Below are 20,326 nucleotides of genomic sequence, written 5' to 3' on the forward strand. Positions count from 1 at the left end.
TAATTCTCGGGTACTCCGTCCCATCAAACACCGGGATGGGTGGGCCTGCCTTCTGTGGGTAGTGGATGGGTATTGACTTACTGAACTTACTATCTATCTGCTTAAATTTGAATGACACTGTTTTTTGCATGATGTTCTGTCTTGACCTCTGCATCCTACCTTATACTGATAGATAGGGTCCTACCAAATTCATGGCCCATTTTGGTGAATTTCACGACCATGGGATTTTAAAAATTGTAAATTTCATGATTTCAGATATTTAAATCTAAAATTTCATGGTGATGTATTGTAGGGGTCCTGACCCAAAAAGAAGTTGTGGGGGGGTTGCAGAACTGCAACCCTTACTTCTGCGCTGCTGGCTGGGAGCCCAGCTCTGAAGACAGAGCTGGGCTCCCACCCAGAAGCGCAGAAGTAAGGAGGGCACGGTATGGTATCGCCACCCTTCTGCGCTGCTGCTGCCTTCAGAGCTGAGCCCTTAGTCAGCAGCTGCCCAGCTCTGAAGACAGCAGCGCAGAAGTAAGGGTGGCATGGTATGGTATTGCCATCCTTACTTCTGCGCACCTGCTGGCAGGGTGCTGCTTTCAGAGCTGGACACTCAGCCAACAGCTGCTGCTCTCCAGCTGCCCAACTCTGAGGGCGGTGCAAGAAGTAAGGATGGCAATACCACAACCTCCCTAAAATAATCTTATGACCCCTCTGCAACTCCCTTTTGGGTAAGGACCCCCAATTTGAAAAACACTGGTCTTACCCCCATGAAATCTATATAGTATAGGGTAAAAGGACATACACGTGACCAGATTTCATGGGGGGAGACCAGATTTTATGGTCTGTGACATGTTTTTCATGGCCGTGAATTTTGTAGGGCCCTACTGATAAACTAAAACTCTGGCCTTGGATTTCCATGTTTGCATACTTTTGTCTTAGGCCTAGAATGTGTAATCCAAATTCTCAAGGATGAAGAGTGAGTTAGACTGCCAGCAACAAGGAAATTACTTTACTTTCCAGTATCCACTGTGTGGGTGCCAGGAGGTACCTTGTGAACTGGAACCCAACTGCATTTACTGGTTGTGGGGCTTCTGTTGTTACAACTTGGCATGAGTTTAACAATCATTAAAGCCAACAGCCTGGCAGCTCTGGAGACTGAAGTCCAAGGAACAGAAAACAGCACAGCATGCTGTCCCATGTTGCCTGGATGATGTGCCCCAGCTGTGAACTGAAGGGGACCCCTCTAGTAGGATGAGATTGCTCTGTCTCTATGGCTCAACCATCCTTGGACTGGCTGCCATTGACAGCCAGTGACAACTGTGACAGAGCTCGGAGAGAGGAGGGAGTGAGGTTAGCAGGAATATTTAATAGTAATTAATATTCATTAGTAACTTGGATCAAGATTACTAGTTTCTTTCACATAGACCACCAAACAGCTGTATCATAGGAACCTCTTTTGATCCCTACTAAACTGGGCAAGATTTTAACTAGTGACTTAAGCCTGAATTCAGCAAGGTACTTAAGCAGGTGCCTAACTTTCCGTATGAGTAGTCCCATTAAATGGAATAGAACTCTCATGCTGAAAGGCAGACACCTGCTCATATACCTTACCGAACTGCAGCCTTAGGGTGTGAAAGGCTCCATAGTCTGTAAGCAATCTCTGAGTGATCTCCTCCCTCTTTGAGCTGTCACATTAATAAATGCATCGCAGGTCTTCGATCTCAAGGCAACTCCGCTTGTGAAGGCTACTTGATTGATTGCAGCAACACAGACGTTCAGAATTCTCAGCAAATGTTCAATCTTTGAATTTCCACTGAAAACCTATAGATGTTCAATCAGGTTTCCTTGCAGCTCTGTGGAGTGTGTTACCATGGCATCTCATTCTTCAGTCACCCTGTGATAGATTTCCTGGTATCCTGAGACTTTGCACTCAGTGGTCATATTTCCACTGACCTCACGAAGTGAAATAGACCTCATCAGGTGATATGTCATGAGAGCATTTAGAGCCGGGACAAGTTTAAAGGGGTGCTGTAGAGATTTTTGTGTGTGTTTCTACCATGAAAAAATACATAATTAGAAAGATCTTTGTGTCCTGATACTTTGTTTTTTTTTTCCTTAAAAATAAACAGTAAATTAACTTAATTTTAGGATTCTCAGACCTCGCTCAAATTCCCAATATGCACAGTCTGGCTGGGCAGCACCTGTCTGTGAGATATCTCTGCATGTGGGAAATTTAGCATCATTCTTCCACCCCACGTCTCCCTCTATGATGCCATCACAAGGAGCAGATTCCAGGGACTATGGAGAGAAACCTGCTGGGAAGCGAGAAGCACCACTGTTCTAAGGAGAAACGGGGTGGCACTTTGGTCTTGTCCATATAAGCACAACCATGACCTCCATTCTTGTCTCATCTATGTATGGTTTCAGAGGAACAGCCGTGTTAGTCTGTATTCGCAAAAAGAAAAGGAGTACTTGTGGCACCTTAGAGACTAACCAATTTATTTGAGCATGAGCTTTCGTGAGCTACAGCTCACTTCATCAGATGTTTATGAATGATGTTTATGTTTATGTTTATGTATGAAGATAAATTCTTGAGCTGTGCCCTGCTGCAACTTTTCTGCTGATGTGTTTGTGCATCCACACCTGCCATGCTGCTTAACTATGTTTGCGCCTGTGCATTCTGGGAAAACTTCAGTAGCTATCCCACACTGCCTCAGCGTGGGATCGTGCCCTGAGGAGATGCTTGGAGAGTGCCTGCAGTAGTACGTGCAGCTGCTGTGATATCCTAGGCACAGACCTGGGAGGTAGGAGCACAAGCCAAGCTGGCTAGATAGATGTGGTCTAAATTGGTGTGCTGAGACCAGGCAGACACCATTTGCCAGCCTAGCAGGACAAAATGCTCTATCTAAGTGCTAGTGAGCATGTGATGTCTGGGCACACGCCATGCTGAATCAACCGTACCATTAGCCGGCGACCCACTGTGGTAAGCACTGTAGCCTCCCCAGGGCCTGAGAATTGACTCCTGACTCTGATGCTTCTGCTTCCTGAGGACCCTGCTCCTGTCTCCTTTCTCATCTCCCTAGTGGTAACTTCCATGTGGTTTTGTCACCGTTCTTGTTTACGTACTGCTCCCACCTGGTGCTGCTTACTGCATGTGTGCTCCTGGTATAAAAGCATAACCACGCTGCAGCAGAACACCAGTGCCGTGCCATGCCACGCCACGGAGAGAAGGTGTGGGAGGTTGTCCTGGGTTAATATTGGAACTGAAATTTGGAAAAGGCATCTAAGAATTGAGTAGAACCCTTTTAATTGGCACAGATCCTAGTAGAAAAACACGAGAGACAGCAGCACTGCACGTGACTTTATCACCGGTCTTGTGATACCTGTTGCTTTTTAAAACCCCAGCCCTTGAATTCATGTGACAAGTTGAGAATCTCAACTTTTCTTTTTTTGATGAGTTTCTAGTGTCTTGGTTGTGAAAAGCTTGAAGAGGTGAACCCCAAAGGGTCCAATAGCAGAAAGGAATATTTTGGGGTCTTTTTATTGGCTAATATCCACACCTCGTTTGTAAGTCAGTTTCATTATTTGGGTGGGAGAGGGAGCGGGGACTCATGAATTTTGAACACTTGGGGTTGGCAGTACCATGTATGCCAATGAACTGGTTGTCGTGCTTACTGGAGCCTCTTAGGAATATGTTTTGTGTAAAGGAACAGCGATAAGAAGAGTGGAGATTCCTAAGCACAGAACATTAAAACTTTAACAACTCTGTTAATGCCAGTTTGAGTGGCAGAGCAGGAAATCGGCTGAAAATGAACAAAGGGCTGCTCAGTGGGGAATCTAACACAAGCAAAAGCCAATTCACACTTCGACAGGCCTCCTGTGGCAGCTTCCTTGACTGCGCAGACATTTTAGCCAGATAATGAGCAAAACCAAACATTTTAGCATAATGAACTGTTTTGGAGGAAAGAACACCTGAGGGAGGGGAATCTTGGTGCTAATTATTTGCCAGCTGATCTGGCTGTCGATGAAATACCAGAGGATTTTGTTGACAGGCATCCCTTTTGCATGTCAAATCATGAACACTGAATGGAACTTCATTACTTGTCCTAGCTGCTTAGCTGTTGACGATGGCTGCCATTAACATGAGGGAAATTTAGCTACTTTGGGTTGCTTCCTAAAATGGAAAGCCTATTTGTTTGCCAACAGCTATAGCACTTTTGGGATGGGGAAGGATAGCAGCTACGGACATGAGACTTCACATTCACTGTTTATTTGGGCTACTGCAGGGAAATTAAGCATAGAAGCACTCTGGTGGTTAACTAGTCTGGGGTGGTGTGTTTATGTGAAGCAGATGGTTGACTGCTGTACTTTGCCATCAGATTATTGAGCTGGCTTCAGATCCTCTTCTGTGGTTTCCCAGTAGTGTTGGCTTTGCATTTGCTATATAGCATTTTGCCTCAAGGGTAGCACCTTGTGTGTCTCTGTCAGGGTAGTTTACACTATCCTTCATGTTAACTTTTTTTTCCCCCCTCTTGGCAAGTTCATAATGCAAATGGCTTGCTGTCATTCTGGATTAATTGACGGCCTCAGACCCAAAGATGCCATTTCCTAATGGCGTGATATTGATCTCTTGTGCTCCAAGCATGGCAGAGCTCTGTGCTGCTAACTGTTCTGACTACAGTTGCTGAAGCAGAAATCCTGTTTGAAACTTAGCTGATGGCTTGCTTACTGTATGACTGAGGATATGGTGATCAAGGGAAGTGCCCCAAGTCCTGCACATTGTCGTCATGACAGTGTTTTATTCAGAAGGCTGGGTGTTCACATGATCAAAGTAGCATTCTCTTGCTTTTGGATTCATCTAATTTTGACTAATACGGTCTCAGCTGTATGAGCCTCGGCATCAGTCCCTTGCGCTCTATATGGCTTAGTCAGCAGTGCTTGAAGTGGTTACTTAAAGAAAGGAGGTGGCCCTGTGCTGCTATTCCAGAAATCTTTCTTCAGTTATGAGGCCCACACTTTCCCTCCCCTGACCTCTAGGGGATGGAGAAGACCCGGAGTTTCATATCAGTTTGTAGTGTGGAGCCCCCACTCTACATGGTGGCAGCAGTGCTGTGAAGATTGGCTTGCTCCCAGAGCCCTGATTAGTTAAGGGGTAGGCAAACAAGGGGAGGTGGCCTCTCCATCCCAGTAGAGTCCCGTTGGCTAGAGGGCTGGCAGGAGATCCCACTTCTACTTCCTGTTCCTCCCACTGGATGGTGGTGACGCTGTCTGAGAAGAGACTGCATGGGGCCCAGCAGCTGGTATCTGCTGCTGCTGCAGGGACACAGCAGGCCTAGAGTTTGAGGTCAGGGCTGGGAGATGTGTCTGGGGAGCAGGTGGGGTCCCTGGCAGTACGAGTTTGCACTGCATGTAAGGATCTGCCCCCGCCCAAAGGAAAGCGGTGCGTCAATCAGTGACTGAGGGACGGAAGCTGGAGGGGCAGTTTGGACTGTATGTTGATGCATTTTGAGCTTCACTGTGAAGCACTGAATTCTTTTATGCTCTCCTTAGCTGTCCCTTTCAGTGACACTGCGAGGCATAGAGTAAAAGTTAGGGGCTCCCCTCTAAGGCAGGTGGTTCCTATCATAGTAATGACCTTCATGGCTGAGGTCACCACAGTGCAAGGTCTCCTGGTGCTTATGGCTTCCCCATCAAGGACCTATTGGTGGCAAGGGAGTGACTTCCTTTTTTTTTTTTAAACCACGTGCTGCAGCTAAACTGTCCTTAGTAAATTAAACCTATATCCAGAGTATTAAGCCCTGCCCCCCACTTCTGCATCACATACGGGATTGTTTTCATTATAAATGCAAATTAACTTTCACGCCTTCTTTGATCCTAGAATTGGGGCCAAGCTATACAAGCTCCTATCACCAATCAGTGGCTTGGCCTGATGATTGCTCTAATTATCTGTAGAAGTGCAGCCTGTTTCAATGCTGGTCTAGACTGCTGGTGTTGGGCTGTCAGATCTTGGAAGGGAGATTTCACACAGTGTGGTTTCATTCTGTAGAGACCTTACCTGCTCCACTCCTTTTATTTATTTTTAAAGGAAGTGCCTTGCTCTCCATTTTAGAGATCATCGCTAAATATTGCACCAGTGGTGAATGTGTAGATTGGCAAGGCAATTGGTTGCTGTCTGTCTAGCTCCAAGACTGCTTCAGGCGGGCTGGAAATCTTGAGTGCCTGTACTTGCTGGGTTCCTGGCACTTGATGACATGGTCAAGCAGGAAGTGCGTAGACCCTCATTCATAATAATAATAGGATGGTAGCAGCAGGAGCTAACCAAGCATTTTTATTTGCTCACGTCAGGCCAAAATCTGTCCTGATTTGTACCCAATAGAAGCCCACCGTTTTCAGCGAGTTACAAGCTTATTGTCTTTTGGTGGAGTTAAATGGAGTGTAAATTGGGTCCTTTACTTTAGTAGAGAGGCAAAACTCCTGTTGTCTCTGACCCATACATAAATTTACTGGGGGAGGGGGAGGGGGAGGGCAAATAGGAGCGAGTGTTCTCCAGATTTTTATTTTAACTAAATTTTGTAATCTTTACAACTATTGAAGATAAGAGTTTCAGGACACTCCAGGAATGCAGTGAATGGGAATCAGGTTTATCTGATCGTGCATTGCTTTAGTATAGTCTCCCTAGCTTTCTAAACCAAGATTTACTGACAATGTATTGATCTGCAAAGTTCAGCATTTTATAAAGTGCCCAGTTACTAAAGCACTTCATATATGTGTGGTAGTGGAATGAATAGGAGTGTTTATTCAATTCAAACTAAACAAGAACCTTACAATTTTTAGCCTTTACAGTTCTGAGTGATAGTTCAGCTTGAGTCTTTATCTAATCAGTTCTTCCATCCTAAATGATTGGAAACCCATCCACAGTGGATACTGCAGTGATTAGAAACTTAATAAATATCCATGTTATAGAGAGAATTATTTTTAAGTCTTTCTTTGTTGTAGATTATAGAAATCAGATAAAGGTACTGTGGAATACCAATCACTAAGTTCCTAAGTTCCTTGAAATTCACTTTGCTTTAACTTGTCCTGAAGACTTAATGATTGTCATATTTGGCTCAGTCGATTTAAAAACCTTTTCCCCCATCCCACTTTTTTTTTCAGTATCCTGATTTCCCCATGGATTAACTATATGCATCTTCCAGTAGGAATACATAGATCATACTTAATACTTACATTTGGATTTAAATTGATGTCAGACAATTCTCTTTCTAATACCATTTTCTTCTATTCCTGCATTTTTAAGCCTCCCCCCCCCCCCCTTTTTTTTAAGAGAAGGTGGTTTCTCTACTGTACAGTAGCTGAAGCTATAGCAAGGAAATGTGACTTTAAAAGAACAGGATCTCTTAAGCATAGGCAATTTAATTCAAGTATGGTGATTTAGTGCCCTGTTCGTATCCTGAAGTATTACTCCATTTCCAAAGACCAGGCGTTTCTTCACAAGCATGATGACAGGCTTAAAACTTGAGACTGATGTTACAGCTTTTCCTCATCTCTGCTGTTCCACATGATTACAGGACTAAGGGAATTTGCTCTCTCCTATAGGATTAGCTCCCAGAGAAATAAATCCGTGTGTATTATCACCCCACTTGTCTCTTCTTTCCCTCCCTCCCCAAAAGGCTATAGTGCCAATTTAGATTGTGAAGTGGTCCTGTGGTTAATAAAACGTTTTCTCACCTGAAGCCAGGACCTGGGATGAGACACTATCTATAAAAATGGTCACGGATTAACTTTTAAAAGTAGCTTTTGCTTTCAGTATAATCTTAGCTTCTGTTTATTTTTTCTTCCTCGGAAGATGATGGCCCTTACTCGAAGGGGAGCAAAGACTCAAGTGGACTGGACACAGCCCTCGTCTCCAGAAGGCAAAGCATTCCAGGTAAATGAAAGAACTAGTACTTGTTCCCACTCTCATCTAGCCATCATCCCCCATGGGCAGCATAGCAGTAATCAGAGCAACGGACTGCAGAAGAAGGAGGTATGGTTGGTATCATTGTGGGTGGAATGTAACAGGCACTAAACTGTGCAAATTTGTTCTGAGTTCTTACTACAATAGTGGTTAAAATGTGCCAAGCGCTACACAGGTGTGGAGAGACTATCCAGGCCCTGAAGATCTTACAATTTAAAAGAAGTGGAGGGTAGGAGGTAGAGGGGAAGGCAGGAGGAAAGAAGTGGTGAGGGTGATCAGCAAATGTCTTGCTAGTTCGTTATTTTATTGGATTTGGTAGAAATAACTATGCACATTTGCCTGTCTCCCCAGTAACTTTTGTTCTGTTGGCTGCTGTTATCTGTTACTTGGTGACACTTCCTTGCCTATTTTATTTGGTAACTTTTTTTACCCCTTGCCTATTAATTCAAGTTTATAAAACCTTCACAGAAGATTAGGGTTGGAAGAGACCTCAGGAGGTCATCTAGTCCAACCCTCTACTCAAAGCAGGACCAACACCAACTAAATCATCCCAGCCAGGGCTTTGTCAAGCCTGACCTTAAAAACCTCTAAGGAAGGAGATTCCACCACCTCCCTAGGTAACCCATTCCAGTGCTTCACCACCCTCCTAGTGAAAAAGTTTTTCCTTATATCCAGCTTAAACCTCCCCCACTGTACCTTGAGACCATTACTCCTTGTTCTATCATCTGGTACCACTGAGAACAGTCTAGATCCATCCTCTTTGGAACCCCCTTTCAGGTAGTTGAAAGCAGCTATCTAATCCCCCCATCATTCTTCTCTGCTGCAGACTTTCCCCTTCCACTTGTCCTGATCAAGGAGCCTTAGTCTATCAGCTCCCCCATTGCTGCCCCATGAGACGTACGGACACCCTCCACTCTGCCATTCGCTCCAGAGGTCCTTGCTCAATGGACAAGTCTACAAGGTAGTCTGGTGGTGTGATTGCAGCACGTGTAGGTGAACTCAAGCTAGCTCACTAAAAATAGCTGTGAAGCTACAGTGGCACAGGCCCGTATAAGCCCACCCAGGATCCTGGGTACACGCTCAGGCGAATGACCTGTGCTGCCATGGCTTTACTGCTGTTTTTAAAGAGCTAGCTCAATCAAAGCTAGCTTGGTTATGTCTACACAGACTCCAGTCACACCACCTAACAGCAGTGTAGATGTACGCAGTGAGAAGACAAAAACCAGCCAGTTGCTCAGTCGGTGCATGATGATTGGAACCCGGTGAAAGGAGTTTGTGATCTAAGCCTAGTTCTGAATGGGCAAGTATCTGCAGCACAATTGGCAGCCTGTCTGGGAGGTACGGCTTGAAGCTGGGGATATGAATAAACTTGGAACTCGAGACTCCGTTTCGCTCTTAAATTTGGGCCCAGGTTGGGGCCTGTGGGCACTACAAGTGTGCTGAAGCTGGCTGAAGACTGGAAACCTGAAACATTTAAAACTTCAAAGCTTTTTCTGTTTCACAGGATGCCAAACACTCATTTTTGTATTTTTTGGGACTTTGTTTACACTGTATTTTTAATCAGAACCATTATCAAAATGGTGCTTGATGTTTTCCATTTGCCAAACCCAGGTTTTTCAGTAAATGGCTTACCAAATCCAGTAAATGAAAAACTTCTATAACCGGTTTTGTTTTGTTTTTAAAAAGGCTTTGGAAAAATGGCAAAAAATTAAACCTTTTCAAGAAAAGGCTGGTGCGGGGAGGGCAGTTCCTGTGAAATTCTTCATTTTTAAAAACTTTTTGTCAACCTTTTACCAGGTTTAAAAATTTCATTGAGGCATCCTGGGAGCAAACACAGTGCTAAACACTGCGTGTAGATTGGGACTGAGATGTTTAGCAGCATGTCTGCTCTTCGTGATCCATCCTGGGGTTACACTGTAGTTACTTGTGACCGATGTCCTCTAGGGTTAACCCTGACCATGAGCAATGTGAAAAATATGATTATGCCAACCTCTAAATGGTGTTTAACATTATGTTAGGTACCATGACTCCTCAGTCACATTCTAACATGATGTAATTTTCCAGTGCAGAAAAGCCAACAGGGGGCCAAAGATGTAGCGTAGCAATGGAGACACTTTCACTGCTGTTACTGGTGGTAGGCCTCTTCTGTAGACCATTACAATGCTCTTGAACAGTGTCAGATGGTCACGCTGGACAACGAACACACATTCTGAAAAAGATTGGGGCTTGGTAGCCTCATATTTGTGTTGAAAGATGAAAGTAAGAAAAGTAGAGAGAGGATCTGTGGGATTTGTACTGAATGTGGTTTTTGAGGAGCGGGGGTGGGACAGATATTTGGCCCTGCTCTATTGCTTTTGCACCCTTTGGGAGTCCTCAGGTGGAAACAGGCTAACGTAGCTAGCTCTGTGCCTCCTGCTCTTGGCCTCCCTGGTGTAGTGGGTATTCCAGGGATGGGAGGGTCCATTCCCAGTCTGCACTGTGTTCTTGTGATCCTGGGCTGGAGCAAGAGACTATAGACTATTCTAACACGTCCTGGAGGTTCAATAAGTCCCTGACTGTATGTGAAGGGGACAAAAAGGTGTTGGAAAGCTGTGTTGATGTAACTTGTCCGTGACCTGGAGGGGGTCACTGTTAGGGATGAGAGGGGTGGTTAATTCACTAAGCCTGGCCAGTCACTGGTCTCTCTTCTGAGACTGTCAACAAAGGTGGTGGTAGTGAATTATGATGGGAAGCCAGATTGGAACCCCAAATCATTTTAGATAGGCCACTGGTTAGGTGTTTCATAAAATGATTTTGGGGGTGGCTCTTGGATGTCTTGCCAATAATTAACTATCTGGCTTGTCTTGTCTTAGGTATCTTGGAGGAGGGATAGCTTAGTGGTTTGAGCATTGGTCTGCTAAACCCAGGGTTGAGAGTTTAATCCTTGAGGGGGCCATTTAGGGATCTGGAGCAAAAAAAATTGGGGATTGGTCCTGCTTTGAGCAGGGGATTGGACTAGATGATCTTCTGAGGTCCCTTCCAACTCTGATATTCTATGATTGGAAAACCTAGATCCCATTTAGTCAGCTTACTTAACGGACATTGTTTATCTTGATAGATAGATAGAAAAACAATTCTCCAATTTCATTCTAGGTGTTGAGTTTCAACTTGAACCCGCAAGATGGATAATTGCACAATGGGATTTCTCATTTTTAACACTTGTCAAGGACCAAAATCAAGCCCCATTGAAGAACTAATAATTACCCCTTGTGGCTCCATCTGTGTTGATCGGTAGTCTCTTTAGTCAAAAGGAAATTTGCAAGATCATGCCAGATGGCATTCTGTTTAGAACAGCAGGGAATAGTGGGGAAAGTTTCTGTCAGTTACTGAAATCCTGGATTGGTGAATTGAAAACTGTTACTGTACTTGGCGGTGGATCAAAACTGTTTGAGTTTAAAGACCAGGAGCATAATGGACATAAAATTTGAGAGTGGATCAACGTTTGCCATGTTAAATGGGGGCACAGCAGAGATTGAATACCTTCCAAACAATGCTCGATCACAAAGAGGTTCCCCACTCACATTAATCAAGTGCATAGGCTCCTGGTGGCGGCGGAGGATCTGCTTTACAGAACAGCAACATGCAGAGTGACTTAAAAGAAATTGCACCTTGCTTTGTTACTGTGACATTGCACAAAGAGCAAAGTGCCAGCCAGACCTCGCAGACTGATTGTTATTTGGCACCACACCATATTAAAACGATGATGTATACTCCGAGCAAAAGGGGAAAAAACAACCCTACAGTTGCAGAGAGCTACTGTAGTGATAAATGATTTCCGAGATTTCCAGGGCCTGAAAATGCAAACTGTACACATCTTTAAATGTTCCCCCTCTCTGTAGCAAATCTCATTTGAGCCTGCTGCATTATTCCATCCAGACAAACTCATTTTTGACTATTCACTGTAAAGATGCAAGATTTTAGCTTGTAGCCTCCAAAGCCCTGATCTGGAGTTGCTCTTCACGGTGCATTGCAAGTGGCCAGCGTCCCCTTCTTGCGAGTCTTTTCTGTATCACACAGCGTATTTTTCTCTTAAGGTTAGAAATTGTCTTTTTAAAAAATTGTAAATGATCTTAATGCTCATGAAAAATGGAGACTAATCGCTCATAGCGTAGACAGATTCTATGCAAGTTTCCTATACCGAGCTCTGTCAAGACACCCAAGGTTTTTTTTGTTTTTTCCAGTGTCTTCAGCTGTTCCTAGTCTTCTGCCTGAGCAAAGAGAGCCCATAATATGCTGTTTATGTCATGCGGACAAACAGCCCCAGGAGGCTAGTCTGAGACTGTCCGATTCAGCTGCAACCCAGTTGAGATTTGCATCCCAGGGTCCAGAGATAGGCAATGCCCTACCTCTCCCTCTGTGCCAATGCAGGGCGCGTTTGAAAATTCCACCAACATTTATTTTCCTTCTGCTTCCCTGTCCATGTAAAATACCAAAATGCAAATCGTTGGAGTCTGGCTTTAAACCCTTCAAACACTAGGTGTAAGGTGTCAAAAACTGGCACCAATTAACAGTGTTTAACATTTGTTGTGTATGCAAGGGCAATATTGTTCCCCAATTGCAAAGAAACAAAAATTCATACTTAAAATAATTGAAGGGGCAGGGGAGGGAAGAATGTAATGTCCACAGGAAAAAGAGAACTGACGTTAACACAGTAGACAAGGGGATTAAGTACCACATAATTGACTCTGTTATAAATATTTATAACCATTATGTCTTGTAAAACATACTCTGCCTATATCCATTATAAGTGTCCAATACTTTTGACTCCAGCTGGGTATGGAAAATGTCAAAACATCTGTGACAAGTCAGGCAAGCTGAGGAAGGGTGGAGTACAGGTGCAGTTGAGAACTATCCTAAATGAAAGGATTTCATCCATCCTCCTCATCTCCCTAGCCACCTGTTCATATGCCAACAGAATCTGATTCCTTCCCATCTCATACCCTGCACTTACCAAATCTTACCACTCCTTCCACCACAAAATTTCTAAGATCAATCATGTGTTATCTGTCCAGGCCCACATCTCCTCTCTTGATTTATTGTGACCTCCTCTTCCCCAGCCTCCCTCACACTCACGCTACCTCTCTCTGGTCCATCTGCTGCTGAGACAATCGCTCTTGGCCCTTGCTCTGGCCTGATCACACCACATTTGAATCCCTCTGCAGCCTTCCTCTGTTTTACTTGATCAAGCTCCAGCTTCTCGTCCTCGCACACACAGTCCTTTGCAGCTCTGCTTCCTCCCCACAGCACCTTCTTCCATCCCACCGCTTATACACGGAATACTTTTCCTCAGCTGATCCAGACAGCCACTCCTACGCCAAATCTCTCCTCAGAAAATATCCTTACAGGCCTTGAAGTAGAAGTATGTCCCCACAGCAGCTAGACACCTCACAGGGTCCTAAAGCAAAGTCTACCCAGCAGTGAAACAGCCCTGCAGCCCAAGCCCGAGTCAGCTGGCACAGGCTGTGTAGACACACACCCCAGAAATCAGCCAATTTAATGATGCACTGAGGGGGCAGATAAGATGAGCTGGCATTTTAGTTATCATTTATGTTTTTAAAAGTTGCATATAAAATCAACTGTGTGCATATTTGGTTGCATCGCACTACTCACCTCAACTTTTGTACATCACTTGTTTTAGTATATAAGCTGACAGGGCTAGTCAATTATCTTTTGTCAAGGTTCAGATTTCTTGGTCAAGGTATAGTCAAGGTCCAGACTCCAGAGAAACATTTTTCACACCGCAATAACGATGGTGATAAGTAAGTAAAAAGATTTTGCAGTCATTCAAAAATATCTGGCTGTCCGGATTTAGCCCATGGTCCACCTATTGACTACCCTGAGGAGTGTGACTTGAGACAACTCCCACCATAACTGGATTCTGATTCTGTTTGGTGCCTCTGGGCACTAGTGTAATATAAACATTTAGTCGTAGTAATTGTTTACAATGTGGTTCGGGTTACTCCCAAGCATCAAATGTCTAAATAGGTACAGATATTTTGTCACGATCCAAAATAGGTAGGAGTGGCCTGGAAGAAACCATAAATTTCTGCCTGAGTTTCCCTAAAAGGAGATATTGCTTCCGAAGAGAAAAGGGAGAAATGAGATGAACAAGTTGACAGGAAAGAGAACCATCCTATTGTCGTCTTTTTTTTTTCTTCGCCCTCTCTTCTCCCTTTCCTCTACCCTTCTGCTGCTGCTATCCCTGTCTCATTTTTTTTCTGTGTCTTCCCCCCCCCCCAAAAAAAGAAATTAACTAGTTCTATGCTCGGTCCCACCATGCACTGGGATATAGTGCTCCCAGGGTGTGAGCCAAAGGTACCTTCCACTGAGACTTTCGCAGTTACAGTTTGATTTGTTTCTGATATTTATCTTCAGAGGAATTCAGAGGGGTCACCATTGTGGAGCTGATTAAGAAAGAAGGAAGCACCCTTGGCTTAACTATATCCGGTGGCACAGACAAAGATGGAAAGCCAAGGGTCTCAAACCTGAGGCCAGGAGGACTGGCAGCAAGGTGAGAAAATCTGTGTTGTATGTGGATGTATTGAATATGTATAAGAACAAGTGAGTTGTCCTTGGATTATTTTGTAATGGTACCAGGAGATGTAAAGTTGTTCATCTCATAGGAAAAGCCTGTTGTTCCAGTCAGAGTTTATTTCCTATGATCCATGCAGCGATCAAGAAACAACATTTTAGAACAGGTTTTGGAATGCTTAAACCAAACAAGTTTCTGTAGTTTCTCTCAATCCCATCAGTTACTAACAAAAGTGGTTCCACAAAACCCAGGCAGTTTTATTTTTTAATGTATCTAAGTAGTAGATTACGTACTGACTCGGGTGAGTGAATACACTTGGCCTAATTCTGAACCAACTCGAACACTGGGGGCTTAAGTTTAACTCCAGCACTAACATTGTCATTGTAGGATTCATGATCAACTAGGAGACCGTGGAGAGGAGTGAGGGAGAAGACACGGTGAAGGGGGGAGAAAAGGGCAGGGAAATAATAGAGTAATTTTGCAGGGAGCCAGCAGAAAGAGGAAAAAACAGAACTTGTCTTGTTTGCTGGAACTTTTTCCAGAGGTTGCACTTGACATTGGTCTCTGGTTTTCCCATGATAACCTCTCACAGCGAGGTGAGTGGCGTGGAGGGAAGTTGCAAAGACGTATTTTTCAATTATTATTATTTGTCTGAATCTAAAGGTTTTCCCCTAGAAAAATAGTCGATGGGCACATTTTCCAGCCAAGTGGAAATATTTCATATTCCTTTTGATAATACAGCTAAGATTGGTTAATTTGGGGTGGCATTTTTTTACAAAATGCTCCAGTAGAGAAGATGTCCCAGGCAGAACATAATGGAGAATGTTATTGTTGCTGTTGTTTCTTTACAGAAGTGATCAGTTAAACGTTGGAGACTACATCAAGTCAGTGAATGGGATTAACCTGACTAAACTGCGGCATGATGAAATTATAAGCCTGTTGAAGAATGTAGGGGAAAAGGTGGTACTGGAGGTGGAGTATGAACTGCCCCCAGCTGGTGTGTGTCTCTAAAATAATGTTACTTTCTTTGCTTGACTGTCTCATTCTGTGATACAGATGGGATTTGTTTGTTATGCCCTTTACCACAAAGAATGTTTAATGGGGCAGCATTATGTTCTGTCTTCATCCGTCTGTGAAACATTGGTAGAGGTTGCAGATCCACTCTTCAAGTGCAGTTAGTTCTCTCTATTTCCAGCATAGCTGCTGTCTGCTCATGCACGCTGGCTGTGACTTGGCAGCAAATCCCTGATCTGCGTCCCCCCTGCCCTCTGTTGTTGGTTTTTGGTTTTTTAAGTGTATCGTGGTTGTAGGAAAGTATTCAGAATCCTAACTGCCCATTAACTACACCTCTCTGCTTTCTCAGTTTAACTGTATTAAATGTTGTTTCTTCTGAGCACTTTCATTTACTACATGTCTTCAACAGGTAGGCTGAAAAACTATGTTCTGTAGCTAGAGAGTCTTAAACCCAGATGTAGATGAACCAGTTCATCTACAAGAAGGATTCTGTTACGAGGGCTGGAAATTTTTGGCTTAATATTTATTATTAAGAACAAAGCAATAATGCAAAAAAATCTTGAAAAACACATTCATTGAGGCCTTTCCACCATAAGAATGATACTCACAATATTGACGTCCCCTGTGATTTCACCCTCCCTCCCCGCCCCCCGGAAAAAAATAACTAACCACCCAAAAAAAAAAATCTTGAAACAAATCAACCTGAATCAGAAAGGAAAAGTAAACTAATAAAATTAATCCCTCATTCTACTGAGCATGCTCACTTTTAGTGTGTCTGAGATTCTTTCACCCTACATCTCCCTAAACTAGTTGCGTAAAGGACCCAAAGTGAGGGAGATTGGCAGAAAGCACCATTAATGGTAAAATGAATACACTCCTTAATGGCTGCGCATCAGAGAATGGGCATTTTTTGTTATTCTTCATTCACTGTACTTTCTTGACCTTAAATGGAGCAGTATATTCAGCATCAAGTTACTGATTTTCCCCTAGGATCAGTTTAAAGCATTCACTTCCTTTTTTTTCACCCCTCTAAAAGTCAAAGTGTGTGTGTGTGGGGGGGAAATCCTCATTACTAAAAGGTCGGTTTAGGATTTTTTTATTTTTTTAGGTCAACAGTTGACTGTGTTTGTGTTTTAATTAAAAACATCAAGAATTTTTCATCTCTGACTGAGGCTGCTGGCTTTTGAATGGCATTGAACACAGTGAAACTGGCTGAGATATGGCAGGGTTTCACTTTAGTGTCAAAGTATTAGTGTAGGCAGATTTGGGGAAATCTAGAATATAAATGAAGCTGTATTTTAATGCTATTATTTCCTAGTCTTAAGAGGAAAAGGCACTTATGTTTGGGTTACAGGCATCTTTCTCCTTTTCCTCCCACATATAGCACCGGAGAGCAGCTCTGGCATTATTCCAAAGACCATAGAGGTGTGTCTGTACAAGGAGGGCAACAGTTTTGGCTTTGTGCTAAGAGGTCAGTGACTTCTCAGAGGAGGATAATAAAGACTGGATGTACAAAATATTGGTTGGGGTGCCTCTGAGAACGGGGGAAGGAAAGGGATGAGTGAAATGAGTGTTGAAAATCTTGTATGAGAAACAAAACTCTGCCTTGAAGTACGTGCTGACCAACCTTCAAGAATTGCTGGCTGGCTAGCCAGAGTCGTATTTGCTTGCAAGTTTTGTCCGCTATTAAATGAAAAATGTCTAGTCTAATTAATGTCTATTAAGACAATAAGGTATTCAGCTCTAGAGATTAGTTACTCAAGGCTTTTCTGGTTTTTTTCTAGGGGGAGCCCATGAAGATTGGCACAAATCCAGACCATTAGTACTCACCTACGTGAGGCCAGGTGGCCCTGCAGACAGGTAATGCTCACGTTTTATCTTCTTTCCCAATGGAGGTTAACAAAATGTATGCACAGCTCTAACCAGACGTCAGGATATAAAAGCCCATCTCATCTGTCTCTCCTGGGTATTTAATTACGGCTTTCAATGTAGAGGTCTTGTAAAGTTGTAGTTGCTCTCCAAACATAGCCATAGGATGGCTATCTTGATATATCTTGGTCTCCTGTAGGGATGTGTGTGTGTTATGCCTAGGAGTACCTCTTCCAAAATGATCACTTAATTAGCTGAATGTAAATCTCTCAGGGGCCACCATTGCTATGATAGAGGGTAATGTAGTAAGGGATCTGAGGCAGGGATCTCTTTATTCTCATATTGCTAATTAAACACGATGGACATCAGACTATAAACTATTGTCCAGGGGAATGTTCAGATCATGTTTGATCGAGTTTTGTACTGAATTCTACCTCTGGCTTCCTTCAGGGAGGGTTCCTTGAAAATCGGGGACAGGCTGCTGAGTGTTGATGGGATTCCCCTTCACAGCATAACTCATGCTGATGCACTGAACATCCTGCGTCAGTGCAGCCAGGAGGCGCTCTTCCAGATCGAGTATGATGTCACCATTATGGGTAAGGACAAGCAAACTGGAGGGGCTGAAAGAGCTGCTCTGGGGTGAATTTTTCAGTGGGTGCCTGGGAGGTTAAGTACTTGCTCTTAGAGTTATGCCAACTGCATTAGTTGATTTCAGTGGGAAATCACTGAGTAAGGTACTTCTCAACATAGGAAAGGCAGAGTCTGGCCCATGGTTGGTAGAGCTCTGAGTAGGTTTAGATGATAAAGGGATTGAACTGCTGATACTCCGTTTTCATCAGTGATGGCAACAGTGGCTCTTTTTATGAGAGGAAATGATTAGTGTGGACAAGGCACAGACAGGAAGTCCCAGGGGCTGGGGCTGAAGAGGTACAGAAATGGGAGCTGTATGCTGTCTGGGAAGACCGCAAATGCCTGTTGTAAATCTGGGCAGAAGACAGACTAATTGACTAATGGATATTGGACATGGACATATTTTGGTTCGGGAGCTTGAACATGTCTCAGTTTAGGGATCAGAGTAGCAGCCGTGTTAATCTGTATCTGTAAAAAGAAAAGGAGGACTTGTGACACCTTAGAGACTAACAAATTTATTAGAGCATAAGCTTTCGTGAGCTACATGCATCCGATGAAGTGAGCTGTAGCTCATGAAAGCTTATGCTCTAATAAATTTGTTAGTCTCTAAGGTGCCACAAGTACTCCTTTTCTTTTTTCAGTTTAGGGAGGTTCAGTTTCAGGGGGTTTAGTTCAGATCAATTTCTAATAGAAACAAGAAGTGGTCAGTGGAAACTCTCAATTAAAGAACACCTGCTAGAAAGGGACAGGATGAGGAGGTATTTCTGAACGATTTCCTTAAGGGTCTGAGTTTCAGACCATGGGGGAGGGGTTGTGGTTAACTGCTGTATAACAACTTAGAGCTGCTCTTTAACACACACAGTACTTCCGTGAGCATAGTTAATGGGTTTAAAGTTATCAGAGTCCAAAGCTGTGTTGGCTATGGAAGCTCAGCGAAGTGTCGTTAGATTCTGATGCCAGGCACAATTCTTGAGAGGGGTTTCTGCCACTGCCAGAGTCACAAGCTGGACCAATTATTTCTGGAGCCTTTTCTGCCAACCCCATGTAGCAGGTCAGCATGTCTGGAGCCAGCAAGAGAAGAGGCTAATGAGGTCAGATTGTTTCCTGATTTGCCAGCCAGGTGGGAAATCAAAGGTGGCTGCAGTCCAGAGAGCATTAATGAGTTTTCTCAAGGAGAAAAGGATTAGAGGGCTATAGAGCTGTTTCCCAAGTTGAAATCTTTTGAGAGCTTTGCACAATGTGTTTGGTGTCATAAGATGTCTCCAGAATTATTCACTCAGAGAAACAAAATGTCAGAGGGTTGTTGTTTTATTTGTGGGTGTCCCCCCCCCACACGCACACTTTCTTAAAATCTCTCTTCTCCCATTCCTGTTTCTCCTGCTTTCAACAAAAACTCCTCACAAATAAATACAGTCCACAGTCTCTCTCCTCAAGAGAGACCCAGGGGTGTTGGAAGGCATCTCTACTCTGACTTGCATTGGCATTGGTGAAGGAAGCTTGCACACTAGTTACCTGCCCTCTGCCTGCCTCTATCCACATTTCAAATGCAGTCTCACTTTCATAGTTTATCTAGTGCCACAAGGTTTTTGAGCCCTGTAATAGGGTGTAACAGGGCCAGATGCCTGGAGCCAGCCAGGCCAGGTCATTAATCAGATATGGCTATGAAAGGAATAGATGCACCTTATAAAGAGCTGCAGCAAATGGCTGGGAAAAGGGGGTGTCTGCAGAGAGAATCTACAGGCAGACCCTTGAGCAGGGGAAAAACTCCAGGAAGAAAGGCTCAGGAGACCAGCCCTGTGGCCACTGACCTGCGTAAGAGTCAGAGAACTGGGAGAGAACTGAGCATGAAGAAAGCCAAGGGCCTGCAGAGTGGCAGAGGAGATGTTTGCTGCTGATCTCTTCGAGTGCTTCGGTGAGGGAAGGCCAAAGGAAGTACCTTGTGTGCTGTCCCGAAGAAGAGATAGGGAGCAGAGAGAGAGAACCCAGGAGGCACAGGACTTGTATTAAGCCCAGAGCAGGTGGACATTGTTATTGTCTTGTTTGAAGAAAGACTGAAAAAGAGTCAAGAGTGGAAAAAATGTGGCAGACTTTGAGGTGTTTTGAGTTACAATAATGAGTGTAGTTTGTCTTTGAGACATGTAATAAGAAGTTACCCCATGATAAGGGTCCTCTACCCACAAAAGTGTATTTCAGGAGTGTTTGGATTGACACTAGGAAGGGAGGGGAAACTGAGGCTAGGTGCCTGTGGGGCGCCATCCACCCCACATGAGAGGGCACCAGAGAGAGGCCTGACATGGAAC

General features: G+C 43.9%; 1 protein-coding gene across 7 annotated transcripts in view; it reads left to right on the forward strand.

The window, feature by feature from the left end:
* The window catches only part of GRIP2 (glutamate receptor interacting protein 2), a 478,373-nt gene that overhangs the window by 390,720 nt on the left and 67,327 nt on the right, over positions 1–20,326 (forward strand). For all 7 annotated transcript variants that reach the window (XM_048856218.2, XM_048856222.2, XM_048856223.2 and 4 more), the window contains exons 2-7: positions 7,832–7,912; positions 14,357–14,492; positions 15,365–15,510; positions 16,912–16,998; positions 17,312–17,387; positions 17,847–17,992. In XM_048856218.2, coding sequence (XP_048712175.1) covers positions 7,832–7,912; positions 14,357–14,492; positions 15,365–15,510; positions 16,912–16,998; positions 17,312–17,387; positions 17,847–17,992 — 672 coding nt within the window. The remainder of the gene's footprint in view (positions 1–7,831; positions 7,913–14,356; positions 14,493–15,364; positions 15,511–16,911; positions 16,999–17,311; positions 17,388–17,846; positions 17,993–20,326) is intronic.

This window comes from Caretta caretta, chromosome 7 (genome assembly GCF_965140235.1).
Source record: "Caretta caretta isolate rCarCar2 chromosome 7, rCarCar1.hap1, whole genome shotgun sequence".
In the NCBI taxonomy this organism is placed as follows: domain Eukaryota; kingdom Metazoa; phylum Chordata; order Testudines; family Cheloniidae; genus Caretta; species Caretta caretta.